Source organism: Leucoraja erinacea, chromosome 9 (assembly GCF_028641065.1).
Source record: "Leucoraja erinacea ecotype New England chromosome 9, Leri_hhj_1, whole genome shotgun sequence".
Taxonomy (NCBI): Eukaryota; Metazoa; Chordata; class Chondrichthyes; order Rajiformes; family Rajidae; genus Leucoraja; species Leucoraja erinaceus.
The window spans coordinates 52,280,377-52,301,295 of record NC_073385.1 but is presented as its reverse complement, the minus strand read 5'-3'; the positions used below and the strand labels follow the sequence as shown (position 1 = coordinate 52,301,295).

General features: G+C 44.3%; 1 protein-coding gene across 3 annotated transcripts in view; it reads right to left on the bottom strand.

Moving 5' to 3' along the window:
- Window positions 1–908: 908 nt before the first annotated feature.
- The window catches only part of slc8a3 (solute carrier family 8 member 3), a 392,649-nt gene continuing 372,638 nt past the window's right edge, over window positions 909–20,919 (bottom strand). For all 3 annotated transcript variants that reach the window (XM_055640820.1, XM_055640817.1, XM_055640818.1), the window contains 2 exons: window positions 12,630–12,902; window positions 909–6,367 (listed from right to left, as the gene is read on the bottom strand). In XM_055640820.1, coding sequence (XP_055496795.1) covers window positions 5,991–6,367; window positions 12,630–12,902 — 650 coding nt within the window. In that variant the 3' untranslated portion in view covers window positions 909–5,990. The remainder of the gene's footprint in view (window positions 6,368–12,629; window positions 12,903–20,919) is intronic.

Sequence of the window (20,919 nt, the reverse complement as noted above, 5' to 3'; positions counted from 1 at the left end):
TAAAAATGCATTTCGTTGTCTCTGTACTGTACACTGACAATGACAATAAATTGAATCATTTCATTTCATCATTTCATTGTGATCCAATGCTGTTTTACCCGATAACTTTAACACTTCTAATGAGAACATAGAACAGTTTAGCACAGGACCAGGCCCTTTGGCCCACAATGTTTGTGCTGAAACATGATGCCAAGTTAAACTGATCTCATCTGCCTCCACATGATCCATTTCCCTTAATTCCCTGCCCCTCATGTGTAGTATATTTAAAAGCCACTCAGATGCCAGGACTACCCTATAATCCAGGCAGCATTCTGAAATGCTACGCTTAAAAGGAGAGCTTGATTCTGCAGTTTTATTTATATGAGGGCATTCCAAAACATTTTGACAGCCAATTCAGTGCCCTTTGAGCAGTGTACCCTTTAATATTAGCTGAGATGAGGTAAAGATAATTCACACAGAGAATTGTGAATCTGTGGAATGCTCTGCCACATAATGCAATGTAGGCCAATTCACTGGATGTTTTAAAGAGAGAATTAGATATAGCTCTTAGGGCTAACGGAATCAAGGGATATGGGGAAAAAGCAGGAACGGAGTACTGATTTTGGATGATCAGCCATGATCTTAATGAATGGCAGTGCTGGCTCAAAGGGCCGAATGGCCTACTCCCGCACCTAGTTTCTATGTTTCTCTATGTTTCTATATTGTGAGGAGTTGCAGCAGATAATTTGTGCACAGGGTAACAGAGAAAAATGATGCCGATCATATGAGATGCATTGTGCATCCTAAAGCTTAAGATAACTCCTTCCTTACTCATCGACATGGAGCCAGAGATCTTTCACGCTCAAGAGATAATTGAGAAAACCTTCAAGGCTCTTCAAGGCAAAATGAGCACACTAGATATGTTGGTATTTTTCAGTCTTTTATTGTAAATGTTCACACATTTTCCCTTCAGGTTACTGTACAAAGCAGTTTTGAATGCAAGTCTGGGGTGTTTACACCTAAGGGCCTAGGCGAACAGGCAGTGCGATTACCCATTTACCTAAAGTTTTCCCATAGAAGTATTTTGCGGTGAGCGATCCTGCCTTTACCAAACCTAGCTGCAATGGTCAGATACGCTAAGCACAGCAAATGAAACTAGTTCAAGTAGCTATGGCTACAATTCATGGCACTGTGTACAGAATCTCTTTGATGCAGTAAAAGAAAGAAAGTTAGGAAAAATAAATCAGAAGACAACAGTGGAAAGGAAAAAAAAAAACAATTCCAGTCAATGCAACATGCAAAGCATGCAGACCAAGGGTGGAAGATCTGTGTGGCAAAACCATTTTGTGTGTTTTGCTGGCACTACACGTGGCTGTGGGCAAGGCCAGAGTGGGAGATGTTTTGTTTTTACTGTCTATTCTTTGAACTCTGCTTTCTATCATCTTTGGACTCCAAAGCTGAACTGGTTACTAACGGATCTTGCAAGATGTCAGGTCATTTACAAATAAAAGGAGATTCTGCTTGCTTCAAAAACATTGCCTTTCGCCACAGACGAAGGGAAATCATGTGCGGGTAGATCCCGATTTAGTGAGGCAACACAAATGGGCAGGTCAGCAGCCAAGTTCACCATCTCCATTGAAGCCAAAGGAAATAGAAATTAAAATGGAGAAATGCAACCCAGACTGTTGACTTGCTACAAACAATGCTACCCCAAGATATCCCCAGAACACCTAATCACACCATACCGTCCGTCCCACCCCTCCACCCTGCCTGGAATTTCGGCAACTGGTGTAGACGATGTACTCTTTGCTTCAGAAGACTTTTCAGAGATGAATGAATTGGCATTCTAGCTGTTTCTTTTTGACAAACTGCGGAGATTATCTGATCTTTGTTTTTGAAATGACTTTTAAACTATAAAGGATACTAAATTATCAATATAGTGAGACAATTTACAGTGATTTCTCCTCATTTCACCAGGATAAATAGTTAGCCGCAGGATACAACTATGACATATATAAAGGACTCACCCACACTGAGTTATTCAATATAAAGAGTCGGATGTCACAAAGTCTCTGTATAAAGGGGCCATTTATGTCCAAAAGGTTTGTGTTTATCATGTCTACAGTACCACTTCAAGGCTCAAAGGTACTGTCTGCAGTGAGTTGTTTTGTATAAAGAATTCAGCTGGAGTGGAAAAACTCTGCAGAAAGGATCAAATGACAGTCTGTATAAAATGTCATCTGATAGCTTGTATAAAGTCAGCTGGGAGGGAATGTTTGTTTAAAGGCATTATAGTTAATACCTTTAAATGATATCTGCATCTAAACTACTGGTTTGACCACGTGTTATAAAATGGGCATTTCTGGTATATAGAAAGAGTAGTAGATACTGCATGACATCTTTCTCTGATGCTAAGTGCATGGTGGAACATATGTGTGGGGTATGAAGTGGGGCCTCTGTTCCTGTACTGTAAAATACATTGCAGGAGTAAAACACTTGATTTGAACAGACCACACTGCTAAATACACACATCCACTGCCATCAACATTTACATTCATAGGTGCTACAATCTTCCAGGGCAATTGCCTGCCCCCTTGTCCAAGCCAGATGAGGTTATTAATCATGAGTAACAATTACACTTGTACTATTATTTGGGCGGAGGATTGGTGAGGATCAGGGTGAAGATTCATCCCAAGGATCTTGCTTGCAAATACAATTTCGGAGCATCTTTGTGTACCTTCAGAATACTTGATCGTTTCCTTGGGAGAAAGCAGCCACTTCAAATAATGAGCATCATGACTACTTCTGCATTGGTGTGTCCACGGGGGACGGGGGACAAGCAGGGTCACCCAATAATCACCCAAAAAATAAGCATGATACAAGGTGCGTGCACATGGCCCCTGTATATTAAGGATGCATGCAACTACCTTTATAAGAAGAGCTGGGAAACGGAAACCCTTGGGCAAAGTAGACCATTTGTGCAAGTGCAACTAAATTAAAAAGCAACTGTCCCAAGTCAATGTAGCTACAATGTATCACCTCAAAACCCAGAACAACTTCAACTAATTAAGGAAAAAAGTTTAAAGCAAATTAATCTATTTTTTTTGCAAATCAATTTTTTTTGGTAATTTTACTCTAGCCTTTCCGGATCAGAAAGAAAGGTACGCACACAAATAAATTGCAGTTTTCCATGCAGACTTTCTCCGGGGGGGTGGTAACAAAGGGTTAAACAACAATCCAATTAATTCATCAGCAAAAACAGCGCTAGGCTAAACCCAACGATGGACATGTTTACCCAGCAGCTGAAAGAAGTCCACTTGTGCAGGACTGGCTTTTGCCCTCCATTCAAAAATACTGGGAAGCAGATAGGCATAGAGCAGGAAAAATAAGAGCACTTTTGAATATCTATTTTATGATTACAGCCTATTATCCTCGAGGTTTTGAATTTGAGACATTCCCTGCAGCTTTAGCCTGGAATCATCAATGTTACAGCTCCATTACATCCCACATTCACGTTGGGCAGCCGTCAATGTCGCTACCAGCAAGTACCTGACAATTGTGCTGCTTGCTTCCTCAACCAAGTCTCGGGTATCTAGTGCTCGGGTCAAATGTTTACACTAAGTGTTCGGTTCTACTTAGGGTGTTGAGAATGCAGCCCCGACTATTGAAAAGGGTTGTCCAGGTGTGGACCCAAGTGCTGAATACCAGACCGTGACTGCCCCTTGATTTCAAGGCAGCATCGGACCAAGTATGGCTTCAAGAAGTCTTGAGAAAGCTGGAGTCAATGGGTATCAATGGGAACTGCTGACAGGAGATAAATGGATGAAAGATGGTGGTGTCTGGAGCTTAATCCTTCCAGCTCCAGGACATACAGGAAGGCAGTGTTTCAGGCATGGCATCTTCAGCTGCTTTGTCAAAGATCCTCCTTCCATTGGCAACATGGGTTTTCATTCCCAGAATGGGACGCTCGCTGATAGTGGCTCAATGATCCCTTCCACTCGCAGCTCCCTAGACAGTAATCACTTTCCACTCTCACAATGAGCAAGGCTTTTGCAACAATCAGGCTGGTAAATACCAGTCTCCTCGTACAAGTCATTGGCCATCTCCAGCAAGAATCACCACTTACCTTGAGATTCATTGGCATTATTCACTCCCTCCATCACTACTTCTCTCTGCTCGCTGTAAGTACAAAGTATAGAATTCACTGTGGCAAGCTGCCGAGGTTTATGCACCAGGACCTGCCAAACCTCTAGGTCCACAGGAACATGGAAAAGTTGCCACAACAGTGTGTGCTCTAGCTCCATGCCCAGCAGGGTTCCTTCGTCATTATTAGGTAGAATTCCTGCACCTCTCTGATTTATTGCACTTTAAGAATACATTTATTCTTAGGCAGTTCGCCATCTCAGTCATGGAGTCGTACAGCATGGAAAAAGACTCTTCGGCCTAACTTGCCCATGCCAACCACCATTTCCCATCTATACTAGTTCCATCCGCCTGCACTTGGCCCATATCCCTCTAAACCTTTCCTCTCCACGTACCTATGTAAATGCTTCTTAAGCGTTGCGATAGTTCCTGCCTCAACTACCACCTCCGGAAGGTTGTTTCATACACCCACCACCCTTTGTGTAAAAAGGTTACCCTGCTGGTTCCTATTAAATCTTTTCACCCTCACCTTAAATCATCTCTTTTGTAAGCACAATATGTAGTGGGCAACCAATGGCAGATTTGCTAGCAATGCCCACCTCCTGAGAATGAGTAAAATTAATGTGATACGTGAATGTAACCTCGACTACCCTCTGTGTCCTTTCTCCCACTGCCGGCGTTGGCATCATTTCCAGGTAATTAGAATCAGGAACATGGTTGGCTGTGAACTCAATGAGTTGCAGGAGGAGATGATTTCTGTTCCAATGGGCGGCCGCGGCACAGTGGCACAGCAGGTAGAGCTGCTGCCTCATAGTGCCAGAGATCTGGCTTCAACCCTGCGACCATATAAGTTTCCTCTGGGTGCTCCAGATTCCTCCCACATACCAAAGACATGCGGGTTTGTAGGTCATTTGGCCTCTGCAAATTGACCCTAGTGGGTAGGGAGTGGTTGTGAAAGTGGGATAACATAGAACTAGTATGAACGGGTGATTGATGGGCGGCATGGATTAGGTGGGCCGAAGGGCCTGTTTCCACGCCGTATCTTTCAATAAATTAATCAACGTTCCAACTTTTAGGATCAATTATGGGGCAAATGAAACCAGTGCTCTGGACTCTGGACGGTACCTGCCCTTTGCTTAATATGGGAATGATTTAAAATGGCGAGGCAGTATTAACATTAAAACCTGGTGCACCAAGTTAGTAAAACCAACCCTTCAAAATGAACTGAACAAGTATTCTGAAGGAGGGCGAGTTCAGCTTTTGCCTCCAAACACCTTCCATGCACTTGCTTTGGCTCTTTCATTTGTTATGGTGCAAGCAAGATACATTAAAACAGAGTTCCAAAATACACAGCATTTGCAGTAGGCCTGCGTTCAGGCAAATCCTACTGCCAGGCCATGATGTAAGTTTGTTGTACACGACTGCTTGTTTTGGGCGGATTAACTTCAAGAGGAAGGAAGGACTGAACACAATAATAGCTTTGGACGCACAGCAAGGGGCAGTTCTCATCGCTCTTCTGTCTGTCCGCATTTGATACTTCAATTAAACAATCCATCATCCAGCCCGTTTCACGCAAGCCCAACAGGATCGAAGCACCATCCAATCCAACCCACCCCTCCTCCGACATTAGTTTCAATAAAAACCCTTCAGTAAGGCAAGAAAGCTCAGAAGCGACTGCAGAAGACACAGGACTGTCCTGTACAAAATGTTGTGTTTTTGTTTCGATTTATGGGGCATGAGCTGCCCTCTTCACTGGGACCGCCTCCAATGTTTCTTTCAAGAGTAGAATATCGTTGGCAAGTATTGCATTGTGTTCGAAGAGATTCAAGTGACGTGTCTCTTTGGGGGTAGCGCGCACCTCCTTTCCTTTAGAACCCCTTTATGTAGCAATAGGCTTCCAAACAGGAGAATAGAATGTACAATAACCACAATCCCACAAATGACATGGCGGTGATGATACGGGATCTCCGCGGACCCCCGAGCTCCCCCCCGATGTGCGGCCGCCTCCTGTAGAGCAGGATGCTCACGCTGACGAACGCAAAGATGGTGAAGAGAGTGACGGAGAAGGCCAAGGTGCCGGCTTCCACACGGAACTCCTTTCCCTGGTACGCCCAGTAGATGGCAGCGATGGACCAGGCCAACCCAATGCCCAGAAACACGTTGACCGCATTGCTTCCAGTCACGTTCCCAATGGAGGCGTCCGCGTAGTGGTCTTGGGTGGCTGCCACTTTGCTGGCAAAAGTATCTGTGAAAGAGAACACAAGGTGCCACGGATCAAAACACGAGCAGGGGTTTGCAGAGAATTTGCGGACAATCTGAGAGAGTTTGGAGAGAAATTGCAGAGAACCGCAGACGCAGCCCAGACCATCGCACAAACCAACCTACCTGCCATTGACTCCATCCACACTTCACGCTGCCTCGGCAAGGCCATGAGCATAATCGAGGACAGGTCTCACCCTGATAACTCCCCGTTCTCCTCTCTCCCATTAGGAAAGAAGTACAGAAGTGTGAAAATGTGCACCTCCAGATTCAGAGACATTTCTTCCCAGCTGTTGTCAGGCAGTTGAACCATCCTCTCAACAACTAGAGAGGGGCCCTGACCTACCATCTACTATCTTTAATCAGACTTTACTGGACTTTATCTTGCACTATACATGATTCCTTTTATCCTGTATCTCTACACTGTGGGTGTTCTATTGTAATCATGTATTGTCTTTCTGCTGTATATAGCACGCAACAAAAATCTTTTCACTGTACACGTGACAATAAGCTAAACTCAGCTAAAAAGAGCTTTTGCAGTCACTGGTTAAAATGAATCCCCAACACGTGACTGTAACATGAGCTGTATCCACCTATTAGCTCCCATGCTTTGTCCTGCCCCTCCTCTCTTCACCCCTTCCTACAATCAGTCTGAAGAAGGGTTCTGACCTGCAACATTACCTATCCATGTTCTCCGACCCGTTGAGTCACTCCAGCACTTTCTGTCCTATTTTGTGTAAACCAGCGTCTGCAGTTTCATGTTTTTATGACTTACTGACGCTGTTCCCCCCCATTCATCTGAACGTGACGCATCTGATCGTAGGCCCTGGGGAATCTTCTAATACCGTTCCCAAATTCTCACTCCAGATCCCCTCTCTTCACACATCCCCATTTGCAATTGAACCATTTGATTCAATTGCCTCTTTACGTTTTTCCTTCCAAAATACTACGGTACACTTATCTGCACCGCATCTGGCTGGCCACGCTCCCATCCTTTTCACCAATCTGCCTGCAGCCTCCTGTAAACCTGTGACTAAACCGCACCCTTGTTACTGTCAAGAACCCAGAGACCCCCATACCTTTTCTTGCACTCAGAACAACATGGAAAGAGCAAATTCAGCCCAAAGATGCAAGCTGATACCTGGTCCCATTAGTCCCATTCCCCCACTCCTTATTTCCCTGTACCTTGCATCTAATTCTCTCTCACATGCCCATCAACTCCCATTTTTAAAATCCAGGCTCCATCACATTGTACATTGCAATTTTGCAGAACCTCCTTTTTAGAAACATAGAAACATAGAAATTAGGTGCAGGAGTAGGCCATTCGGCCGTTCAAGCCTGCACCGCCATTCAATATGATCATGGCTGATCACCCAACTCAGTATCCCGTACCTGCCTTCTCTCCATACCCCCTGATCCCCTTAGCCACAAGGGCCACATCTAACTCCCTCTTAAATATAGCCAATGAACTGGCCTCAACTACCCTCTGTGGCAGAGAATTCCAGAGATTCACCACTCTCTGTGTGAAAAAAGTTCTTCTCATCTCGGTTTTAAAGGATTTCCCCTTTATCCTTAAGCTGTGACCCCTTGTCCTGGACTTCCCTAACATCGGGAACAACCTTCCTGCATCTAGCCTGTCCAACCCCTTAAGTATTTTGTAAGTTTCTATAAGATCCCCTCTCAATCTTCTAAATTCTAGAGAGTATAAACCAGGTCTATCCAGTCTTTCTTCATAAGACAGTCCTGACATCCCAGGAATCAGTCTGGTGAACCGTCTCTGCACCCCTCTATGGCAATAATGTCCTTCCTCAGATTTGGAGACCAAAACTGTACGCAATACTCCAGGTGTGGTCTCACCAAGACCCTGTACAACTGCAGTAGAACCTCTCTGCTCCTATACTCAAATCCTTTTGCAATGAAAGCTAACATACCATTCGCTTTCTTTACTGCCTGCTGCACCTGCATGCCTACCTTCAATGACTGGTGTACCATGACACCCAGGTCTCACTGCATCTCCCCCTTTCCCAATCGGCCACCATTTAGATAATAGTCTGCTTTCCTGTTTTTGCCACCAAAATGGATAACCTCACATTTATCCACATTATACTGCATCTGCCAAACATTTGCCCACTCACCCAGCCTATCCAAGTCACCCTGCAGTCTCCTAGCATCCTCCTCACAGCTAACACTGCCCCCCAGCTTAGTGTCATCCGCAAACTTGGAGATATTGTCTTCAATTCCCTCATCCAGATCATTAATATATATTGTAAATAGCTGGGGTCCCAGTACTGAGCCTTGGGGTACCCCACTAGTCACTGCCTGCCATTGTGAAAAGGACCCGTTTACTCCTACTCTTTGCTTCCTGTTTGCCAGCCAGTTCTCTATCCACATCAATACTGAACCCCCAATGCCTTGTGCTTTAAGTTTGTATACTAATCTCTTATGTGGGACCTTGTCGAAAGCCTTCTGGAAGTCCAGATACACCACATCCACTGGTTCTCCCCTATCCACGCTACTAGTTACATCCTCGAAAAATTCTAAGACATGATTTACCTTTTGTAAATCCATGCTGACTTTGTCCAATGATTTCACCACTTTCCAAATGTGCTGCTATCCCATCTTTAATAACTGACTCTAGCAGTTTCCCCACTACCGATGTTAGACTAACTGGTCTGTAATTCCCCATTTTCTCTCTCCCTCCCTTCTTAAAAAGTGGGGTTACGTTTGCTACCCGCCAATCTTCAGGAACTACTCCAGAATCTAAAGAGTTTTGAAAGATTATTACTAATGCATCCACTATTTCGGGAGCTACTTCCTTAAGTACTCTGGGATGCAGCCTATCTGGCCCTGGGGATTTATCGGCCTTTAATCCATTCAATTTACCCAACACCACTTCCCGGCTAACCTGGATTTCACTCAATTCCTTCAACTCCTTTGACCCGCGATCCCCTGCTATTTCTGGCAAATTATTTATGTCTTCCTTAGTGAAGACGGAACCAAAGTAGTTATTCAATTGGTCCGCCATATCCTTGTTCCCCATGATCAACTCCCCTGTTTCTGACTGCAAGGGACCTACATTTGTTTTAACTAATCTCTTTCTTTTCACATATCTATAAAAACGTTTGCAGTCAGTTTTTATGTTCCCTGCCAGTTTTCTTTCATAATCTATTTTTCCTTTCCTAATTAAGCCCTTTGTCCTCCTCTGCTGGTCTTTGAATTTCTCCCAGTCCTCCGGTATGCTGCTTTTTCTGGCTAATTTGTACGCATCATCCTTCGCTTTGATACTATCCCTGATTTCCCTTGTTATCCATGGATGTACTACCTTCCCTGATTTATTCTTTTGCCAAACTGGGATGAACAATTTTTGTAGTTCATCCATGCAGTCTTTAAATGTCTTCCAATGCATATCCACCGTCAACCCTTTTAGAATTAATTGCCAGTCAATCTTGGCCAATTCACGTCTCATACCCTCAAAGTTACATTTTTTTTCCATAGAGCATGGAAACAGGCCATTCAGCACAACGTCCATGCCAACTATCAAGTACCCATCTATATTAATCCCATTTATCAGCACTTGGTCCATAGCCTAAATGAATCAAGTGGTCATCTGCACAGCGGCGCAGCAGTAGAGTTGCTGCCTTACAGCACCAGAGACCTGGATTTGATCCTGACCATAGGTGCTGTCTGTACGGAGTTTGTATGTTCTCCCCATGACTGCGTGAGTTTTCCCTGGGTGCTCTAGTTTCTACAAAGACGTACAGGTTTGTAGGTTAATTAGGTTTGGTAAAAATTGTTTATTTCTAGCCATGATTTCCTAACGGTAGCAAAATAACTAGCGGCTAAGCTTATGGAACTCTCTTTCTCTTCAATGAGGGTTGTCACAATCAGGTTAAATCTGGTTTCTTCCCACATTCCAAAGACGTGCAGACAGGCGGCACAATTGCAGCATAGGTTTATGAGGTTAATTTCTGGGATGGCGGGACTGTCATATGTTGATAGAATGGAGTGGCTGGGCTTGTACACTCTGGAATTTAGACTGACGAGAGGGATCTTATTGAAACATGTAAGATTATTAAGGGATTTGACATGCTAGAGGCAGGAAACGTGTCCCCAGAACCAGGGGCCACAGTTTAAGAATAAGGGGTAGGCCATTTAGAACAGAGATGGGGAAAAACTTTTTCACCCAGATAGTTGTGAATCTGTGGAATTCTCTGCCTCAGAAGGCAGTGGAGGCCAATTCTCTGGATGCTTTCAAGAGAGAGTTAGATAAAGCTCTTAAAGATAGCAGAGTCAGGGGATATGGTGAGAAGGCAGGAACGGGGTACTGATTGAGGATGATCAGCCATGATCACATTAAATAGCGGTGCTGGTTCGAGGGCCCGAATGACCTACTTCTGCACCTATTGTCTATTGTCTATTGTAATGGTAGAGTTGCTGCCTTGCAGCGCCTGAGACCAGGGTTCGATCCTGACCTTGGGTTGCTGTCTGTGTGAAGCTTGCATGTTCTCCCTGTGACCGAGTGGGTTTCTTCCAGGTGCTTTGGTTTCCTCCCACATCCCAAAGACGTGTGGGTTTGTAGGTTTATTGGCCTCTGTAAATTGCCCTTAGTAAATTGCCCTTAGTGTGTACCGGGATACCTGGTGTGAATGAGTGATCGTTGGTCAGCGTGGACTTGGTGGATCGAAGGGCCTGTTTTCATGCTATGTCTCTAAACTAAGCTAAACTAAACTTGCAGATCCAGGCTGGATCTGAATCTTGGTTCCATGCTGGCTGCTTCATTGAATACAAAATCAATTAGTCTTGGTCAGACAAGTGATTGAAAGGGCACAGCGAGCCTCACCATATTCTGTGAGTGTAGACTGAACTTATGGCCCAAGTATTAAGGTTCTGCATTACACTAGTCTCCTCGGCGACCATGGGAGACTTCTCTGGATCTTCATTAAAATTGGAAGATGAATAAATAAAATTATTAGCCTGATTCCAATTCATTTTTGGTTATTGATTTAGTTAAATTGTGGTGACATCACACTTGTTCTTGCAAACTGATTGGAGCAGCCTTTTTATAAAGTCCCAAGTTACTGCATGATTCTGCCTTCTGTTTGTTTATCACAGCTTTATATCCGCACTATATAGTCAGAGCTTGATCGTTCAATGTAAACATTCTCATCTTTTTCAAATCTCTCTGTGGTCTTAAACTTTCCTCAAGAGAGTAGTAAATGCCAACTGTAAAGAAAAGCAGAGGAAGACAACTCAAGGGGGCTGCTGTTCACAAAGTGCTTGACCTTCATTGGTGGTTTACACTTTTGTTAAAATGTCTTGTCCTATCCATGTTATATAACGTGGCAGGGCCTGCCCAACCTCGCCATCTCTCTAGAGAGCAAATTATCCAGGCAAATTATCATAAGCAGGTGCGAGAAACACCAGTACAGATCCACCACCAATTTCCCTGCACCCATAGTTGCGGACACTTTCTGGATTATCCGTTTTGCTGAACCAACAGAGGTTACAGCCTCTTTGAAGAGTCCAGTGGTGCCAGAGCAGTAAGACAAGACAGCTGAGGGGCCGAGATAGGGCAAATTCGGCCTCGGAAGTCAGCTATGGGAACAGATCCTGTGGCCACTGTTGGACCGGAGTTCCAGAGTCCTGGCCGCTGGGGGAAAATTTGACCTGTCAGTCGGCGTGGAAGTCCCGATGACGTCTGGAGCAGTCGCCTCAACCGGCCTAGGTGCCAGATTTTTGGGAGGACTTCCGGGAGGTGATTTCACCACACTTAAATCTCTCCTCTCTCATCTTAAGATTATGCACTCTAGTTTTAGAATCCTCTACCAAGAACTGAGCTTCACTGTATCTATACCCTTATAATTCTGTATACTTCTATTAGGGCACCCTTCAGCTTCTCTACGAAGTTTGTACATTTTCCCTGTGACCATGTGGGTTTTCTCTGGGTCCTCCCAGACTCCAAAGCCATACAGACTAGTAGATTAATTGGCTTCGGTAAAATTGAAAATTGTCCCGAGTGTGTCGGGCAGTGCTAGAGTACAGGGTGATTGCTGGTCGCCACGGATTCAGTGGGCTGAAGGGCCTGTTTCCACGCTGTATCTCTAAAGTCTCAAGTAAAGTCTAAACTGCACTCTAATGACTTGTACAGCGGCATCATTTCACCCGAGTTGAAGCTCCTTTTTTTTAATTAATCAGCCCTTCCTAAAAGAAAATGTGGAAAAAAAGAAAAGAAAAAAGAATTGACTTACCAGGTACGGAGGTGCCGAGAGCTACAAACACCACAGCCGTCACTGAATCCTTCAGGCCAATCGTGCAGCCAAAGTGGGAGGCCAGATCTCCAATGACGGCCGTCAGGATGCCAATGATGACAATGGACGTTAAAAAGCAGGCCCATCCATTCCAGTATTCAGTGGGAGGCACGCAGGCGAACAGAACCTTCCAGAAGACGGTCAGGAAATGCATCACGTAGTCGAAGCAGGACGGCAGACGCTCCTCCCCTGTGTCTTCGTCCTCTTCATCACCTGACGGAAACACCAGAGGTTGGATGGGGTGAGAGGTCGCATAAGGCAGCAGCAGGGACCGGGCACAAGCATGTGGACCGGACAAAATTCTTAAGAGGTTGGACAGGCTAGATGCAGGAAGATTGTTCCCGATGTTGGGGAAGTCCAGGACAAGGGGTCACAGTTTAAGGATAAAGGGACCGAGATGAGATGAGATGAGAAAAACATTTTTCACAGAGTAGTAAATCTCTGGAACTCTCTGCCACAGAAGGTGGTTGAGGCCAGCTCATTGGATATTAAGAGGGAGTTAGATGTGGCCCTTGTGGCTAAAGGGATCAGGGGGTATGGAGAGAATGCAGGTACAGGATACTGAGTTGGATGATCAGCCATGATCATATTGAATGGCGGTGCAGGCTCGAAGGGCCGAATGGCCTACTCCTGCACCTAATTTCTATGTTTCTATGATTACTATCAGTGCAATGCTGTGGGGTTGTGGAATGCAGGAGTACTCCCTCAGTCGTGTGGGACTGATTAAGAGCAGGAGCAGGTTATCTTCTTATGTGTAGGAAGGAATTGCAGATGCTGGTTTAAACCAAAGATAGATACAAAAAGCTGGAGTAACTCAGCAGGACCGGCAGCATCTCTGGAGAGAAGGAATGGGTGACGTTTTGGGTCGAGACCCTTCTATAGGCTGAAAGTCACGGGAAAGGGAAACGAGAGATATAGTCGATGATGTGGAGAAATAAAGGAAACAGGCCATTGTTAGCTGTTTGTTGGGTGAAAATAAGAAGGTGGTTATTTCCTTACGCTGAGTCACGGACTCAACTGAACTGCACTCAGCTTGGGAGACAGCAGGGGGCAAAGTTCACCAGTGGAGGAATGATGACTTCTACGTCCACACACTGATTGTGGAACCAAATGTGTAGAGCCAAGAGCAGTCACTTAATACCGGTGGCCACACACAATTAAACCCTCCCAACAAGCGGTGATAATTGATCTCACAGAGACACAAGAAACTGCAGATGCTGGAATCTTGAGTAAAACGCAAAGTTTTAGATTAGAGGTACAGCATGGAAGCAGGTTATTTGGCCCACCGAGTCTGTGCTGACTATCGATTACGCGTACACTAGTACTATGTTATCCCAGTTTCGCATCCTACACACTAGGGGCAGTTTACGGAAGCCAATTAATCTACGAACCTGCACGTCTTTGGGCTGTGGAAGGAAACCGGGGAACCAATCGAAAACCCGCGTTGTCACAGAGAGAATGTACACATTCGGTGGAGCCAGCACCCATGGTCAGGATCGAACCCGGGTCTCTGGCGCTTTAAGGTAGCAATTCTACTGCTGTGCCATCGTGCCAGCTGGAGGAACTCAGGTTGGCCTGTCCATGCCCTCCAGAGATGCTGCCTGACCCGCTGAGTTCCTCCAGCACTTTGAGACTGATCTCATGTTTCTCTGAAGGAATGGCAGTGTATTCTGACCCTCATCGACTGATACCATACAGAATGGCGGCTTAATTAACACAGGTACTTTCCTCCCGAATTGGACAACTTTCTATCCCTTACTATTCCCCCCTCCTCACCCGACTCATATGAGGAGCTGCAGATCTGTCAGTACCTGTCGGTTATATCACCTTCAGGAAAGAAGGAGAGCCAAAGGTATAATGACAAAGCAAGTCCTTAATTCCTAAAAATAAATGCCATTGGAATGTCTGCCTTCCGAGCTTTTTCATCTTGCCATCCATCCTGTCAGCTTCGATTAGTCTGAGTTCTCACTATAGTCCCAAAGCTGTTGCTAAGGTGTTGGAACATCTGTTAAAGAATCATTGTCTTGCTTAAACTGTGTTTTGTCTGCTCCATGTTCTCCATTCACAACGGCCCAAAGAGAATAACATGTTTGCCATTAAATAAATAAAGAAATGTGAACAGAAAGACATCAAATGATCCATGGGCCACTTTAGTCAGCACCATGAGAACATTTCCTGCAGCATAACATGCAACAACGTTGCTGAGTCTGTCTCACATTCACACAACTGTACATTGCATTAAACACAATAGCAGTGATATCGTGCAAAAAAAAGGCATAGAACATAGAACAGTAGACACAAAATGACGGAGGAACTCAGCAGGACGGGCAGCTTCTCTGGAGAGAAAGAATGGGTGACGTTTCGGGTTGAGACCCTTCTTCAGACTGAAAGTCACGGGAAAGGGAAACGAGAAAAGAGAGCTATCAGGAAGAAGATACAGGAGCCTGAAAACTGTAACGTCCAGGTTCAGGAACAGCTTCTTCCCTACAGCCATCAGGCTATTAAACACAACAACAAAAAAGCTCTGAGCTCTGAACTGCAAAATACTATATTGTTATTGCACTATATTTGTTATTTATTAAACTTTTTGTTTCTCTTCCCCCATTTATGTACTATGTTTAGAACGGAGACGATGAAACACTTTTTCTCACAGAGCATTGTGAGTATGTGGAATTCTCTGCCTCAGAGGGCGGTGGAGGCCAGTTCTCGGGATACTTTCAAGAGAGAGCTAGATAGGGCTCGTAAAGATAGCGGAGTCAGGGGATATGGGGAGAAGGCAGGTATGGGGTACTAATTGGGGATGATCAGCCATGATCATGTTAAATGGCAGTGCTGGCTTGAAGGGCCGAATGGCCTACTCCGGCACTTATTGTCTATTGTCTACATATTCACATATTCTGTTGTGCTGCAGCAAGTAAGAATTTCATTGTCCCATCCGGGACATATGACAATAAAGCACTCTTGACTTGACTCTTGAAATATAGACGATGATGTAGATAGATAAAGAACAAATGAACAAAAGATATGCAAAACAGTAACAATGATAAAGGAAACAGGCCATTGTTATACTGCATTTTTGTGTCTATATAGTTACATTGGCTGGTCTTCAGAAATAACTTTGGTTAAATTCAGCCAGGCTGGGTTTGTGACGTTCTGAGAAAGTGTGTAGTTTCAAGCCTCACTCCACAGGCTTGAGCAAGTGATCTTACCGACACTCCATCTTCAGACTGAGACTTTTGGAGGTGCTGTCATTCAGTTGAAAAGTTAAACCGGAAAATAAAAAGTAAAAACTGGAAAATAACCTTGTCATTGCTACCAACAGGATCAGGCAAGTTTTCCCCAGTGTCCTGTGGACAACTTTAAATCCTCTGATATCAGTGAAACACAATATCTGGCAGAATGCCCCCTTATCAGCTGTCAACTCTACTACAATGTATGTGACATTATTTAATTGTCATCAAAGTATTGTTACAGATGCCATACAAGTGCTACTTTGTTCTTAAAATACATTAAAGAGGATTCATTGATAGCCATACACATTCCCTGCTTGATTTTATAATAGATCTAAAAATAGCATAGAATGCCAACTTCTATATCAAAGATTAATTCATTTGCAAGCAGAACAAGACAAGGGATTATCACCAACCGTGCACTGAAGCTGCTCAATACAGGCTGCAACAGCATTACTCCAGATGACATCTTTTACGTTTCCTATTCTAGGGTACAACATTACACATGGAAATGCTGGAGAAATGCTGTTACAGATCCTTTCCAGGAAGATTCCCACAAGATGCCGATCCCTATTGTTGCTATTTGTCTGTCTCCGTGCCTGTAAGCATACAGCAGGAGGAAGCCAAATCGAAGGGAGATGAGCGACCTACTGTGTCTATCAGTGAAGACTCACAAATCTGTAAAGCCACCAGCATGTTTAAATGTTTAAACAAATATTCAACCCATCCCTGGGCCAGTCAGGATTTGCCCAGGGATGGGTTGAATATTTGTTTAAACATTTAAACTTGGATTATGGGAGTCTATGTCCAGCAGCTGAGGAGGCCTATGTAATGAAAAGGAACTGCAGATGCTGGTTTGCACCAAAGATAGACGCAAAATGCTGGAGTAACAGAGGGTCAGGCAGCATCTCTGGAGAAAATGGATAGATGATGCTTTGGGTTGGGATCCGTCTTGGCCTGGCAGGATAGGTGATGACAGACACAATAAAATAAGTACTGATGTTGAAGCAAAATCCATTTGGAGACACTCAGACTATCTTTATTTGGACTTTACTGGACTTTATCTTGCACTAAACATTATTTCCTTTATCATGTAACTGTACACTGTGGGCGGCTTCATTGTAATCGTGTATGGTTATTCCGCTGACTGGATAGCATGCAACAAGAAAGCTTTTCCCAGTACTTCGGTACACGTGATAAACTAAACTAAACCCGTGCACTAGTTTGATCCTGAGCACTAGGGGCAATTTCCAGAAGCCAATTAACCTTCAGTCCTGCACGCCTTTGGAATGTGGGAGGAAAGCGGAGCGCCCAGAGGAATCTCATGCGGTTACAGGGAAAACGTACAAACTCCATACATACAACACGCCTAGTCAGCATCGTACCCGGGTCTTTGGCACTGTAATGTAGTAACTCTACTGCAGCCCCACTATGCCACCCTGTAAGTGCCAGTAAGTCAACTTAGGCTGGAATATCTGAAATTGAGCTGATTTCCTGTCATTTCTTCAGGGGAGTAGTTTCTGCCTGTCTAATACAAAGCGCTGGAGGAGGAATTGGCAAAGGAGCTCCAAAGCTTGGAATTCCTGTCTCCTAGTGTGAATTTGTGTGGAAACAAGTTAGGAGGGAGAGATAGATCAGCCATGAATGAATGGCGGAGTAGACTTGATGGGCCGAATGGCCTAATTCTACTCCTACTCCTTATGATCTTATGACCATATGCTGGCAACAAGCTGCAGTAAGACAGCAGTGGTCTAAACTGGGCCAAAAGAAGACATGCAACTTCACCAGCTAACCTGTTCAAATGAAGGTAGCTTGTATATGTTTTGTTTATAGATACAACATGGAAACAGCCCCTTCGACCCACCGAATCGACAATGGTTGTCGATCATCCTAGTTCTATGTTATCCCATTTTCGCATCCACTCGCCTACACACGCGAGGCATTTTACAACGGCCAATTCACCTACAAACCCGGACGTCTTTAGAATGCGGGAGAGAAATGCCATCCTCCAAAGCACCTGGATGGTGACATTAATAAGATTGATCAGCAGTACCATGCATGGGAGTCCATATTATGATTTACTAAGAACAGGGAGCTTAAATTCAAGGAGTCAAGTAAAGGTGTTGCCTCACTGTTCGAGTTATCTCTGGTGCTGTCTTTGAGGAGTTTCTCTTTCTCTCTGTAATTATGTGAGTTTCCCACATATCCCAATGATGTATGAGATGGTAGGGGTTATTTGGCCACTAAATGTGAGTTGGGAAGAGGAGTTGATGAGACGTAGGGAAAATAAAATTTGATTAATGTAGGATTAGTGCACATGGATGTTCGACGGACTTGATAGTTTTATGGGCCTGCTTCCATGCTGTTTTACAAAAATTGCAAGTGGATAACAGTAAGTAATTGTGATGAAGTGAAAGCTGCAAATGGTCTACATTCACCAGAGTGAATTAATTGGATTGAGGATGGAGCTGCCTTGATGTTTCCACACCATGAACTCCTTCTTGCCTCAGTGGGTGTGAGGTGATCCTAGGATAATAATCTCAACCAAGTGGCAGTTCACGTTCATCTCACAAACTCCAAATCCTGAAGAAGGGTCTCGATCCAAAACATCACCCATTCCTTCTCTCCAGTGATGCTGCCTGTCCCGCTGAGTTACTCCAGCTTTCTGTGTCTTACACTGTTATGCCCCTGTCCCACTTAGGAAACCTGAACGGAAACCTCTGGAGACTTTGCGCCCCATCCAAGGTTTCCGTGCGGTTCCCGGAGATTGCAGGTGGTTGCCGGAGGTTGCAGGTAGTGGAAGCAGGAAGGGAGACTGACAAAAACCTCCGGGAACCGCACGGAAACCTTGGGTTTGGGAAGTCAGCATCAATAATCATAATTCCACGGACTTACGACAAGGGATCACATTGACTGCACATCACATTGACTGTACATCAGATTCTCTTCAGACTAAAATTAACAGTCAAAAGCATTTACAAACCATTAAAAGCAACAATACTCAAGAACCTGGTAAATAGCCAACTGGACTATGTTTAAACTATTCTGACAGTAACAAAATCCAAAGGTTTTTATTTTATCTTTGACCTCTGATGAAATGTAAAAGGCAAAGATTCATTAACCTCTTAATACCATCAAAATGAAACAAGAGATGCCTCTCGCTGTCTCTCCACTCACCACTGGACTACTTGGACAACAAGAACATATGTCAGGCTATTGTTCATCAGCTATAGTTTAGTTTAGTTTAGAGATACAGAGCAGAAACAGGGCCTTCTGCCCACCGAGTCCACGCCAACCAGCGATCAACACGTACAATAGCACTCACCTGCACACTAGGGACAATTTACCATTCTTACTGAAGCCAATTAATCGACAAACCTGTACGTCTTTGGAGTGTGGGAGGAAACCAGAGCACCCAGAGAAAACCCACGCGGTCACAAGGAGTACACACAAATTCCACACAGACTGGCCCCTAGTCAGGATCGAACCTGGAAATCCATGTTCTCCAGAGATGCTGCCTGATCTGCTGAGTTACTCAAGCACTTTGTTTCTTTTTATAGCGCATCAGTTCCACAGATAAAGTCCAAAGTCTGAAATGGGGTAGAGGTGAATCGGACACATGAAAGGACCATTCAGAATCCTGATAACACAGGGGAAGAATCTGGTGGTCTGCACTTTAAAGCTTCTGTATCTTCTGTCCGAAAGGAGCTGGAGGAGGAGGAATGATCGGGGTGGGTTGATTGTGTTTTCGATTGTGTTAGGTTTTTCCGAGGCTGCGTGAAGTGTAAATGTAGTCAATGGTGGGAAGTCTGGTTAGTGTGATGGACTGGGCAACATCCACAACTCTGCAATTTCATGTGGTCTTGGGTAGAGCTATTCCAGAAACACACCAATCATGCCTTGCACATTCTCATCTAAATCATTGTTCATTGATCAGAATGGCCAACACACTAAAACATCACCATGTCAAGCATCTATCCTCTCGGCTAAGTCTCAGAATGAATACTGATGCTAGCAGGGACAAACCCCCCCCCCCATTAAAATAACAAAGGCTAAGGATGTTAGTCAAATTACAGACAATTTTTTATCCCGTGGACAGTTTCAGAGCACCTCTGTGTTCCCAGATGATCATAGCATGCTGACGCATGAAGAAGCAAACAAACTGGTGTCACAAGGACACTTGGTGACAAAACATGGTGATTTTGTGCATGTGTGATCTATGCAAAAAGAATTTCACTGTGCAGTGCACACATGACACTAAACCACTTACAGTTTCCAAGTAAAACAAACATCCAGTAAGCAATATTTTCCATTAATTAGGTATGTTACAAAACCTACCTGAATCGTCATTGGGAATCTGCCCACAGCCAGGTCCGCGATTTTGGCGCTGTTTGGAGGGGGCGGGTTTAAAACGCGATTTTTACTAGGCTGTACTAATCGCAGATGTTCAGCCTAGTAAATCATTAACGAAAAATCGCTGCAAGACCCGGTCGCAAAAGGTATTATTAGTTTTATAGGCCTCGATAATATAGTTATAATAATTTTAAAATTACTATCTGATTCCGCAACCTCTCGCACCCCAGTTTTTATAAAGCAAACAATAGGACCCTCTGTGGGGCATTATATAACCAGATGATCATAGCATGCTTTTGGGCTCATGCAGTAAGCAAACAAACTGGTTCTCACAAGGTTCACACTTGGTGACAAAACATGGTGATTTGTGCATGTGTGATCAATGCAAAAAGAATTTCACTGTGCAGTCCACACGTGACACTAAACCACTTACAGTTTTTCCAAGTAAAACAAACATCCAGTAAGCAATATTTTCCATTAACGTTTAGTTTAGTTTAGTCTAGAGATACAGAGTGGAAACAGGCCCTTCGTCCCAGCACGTCCGTGCTGACCTGCGATTCCTGCACATTAACACTGTAACGTCTGCTGTATGACCCGGTTATGCCTAGCACAATGAATACACGTCCGACATCTTGTAAGAAGAGTTT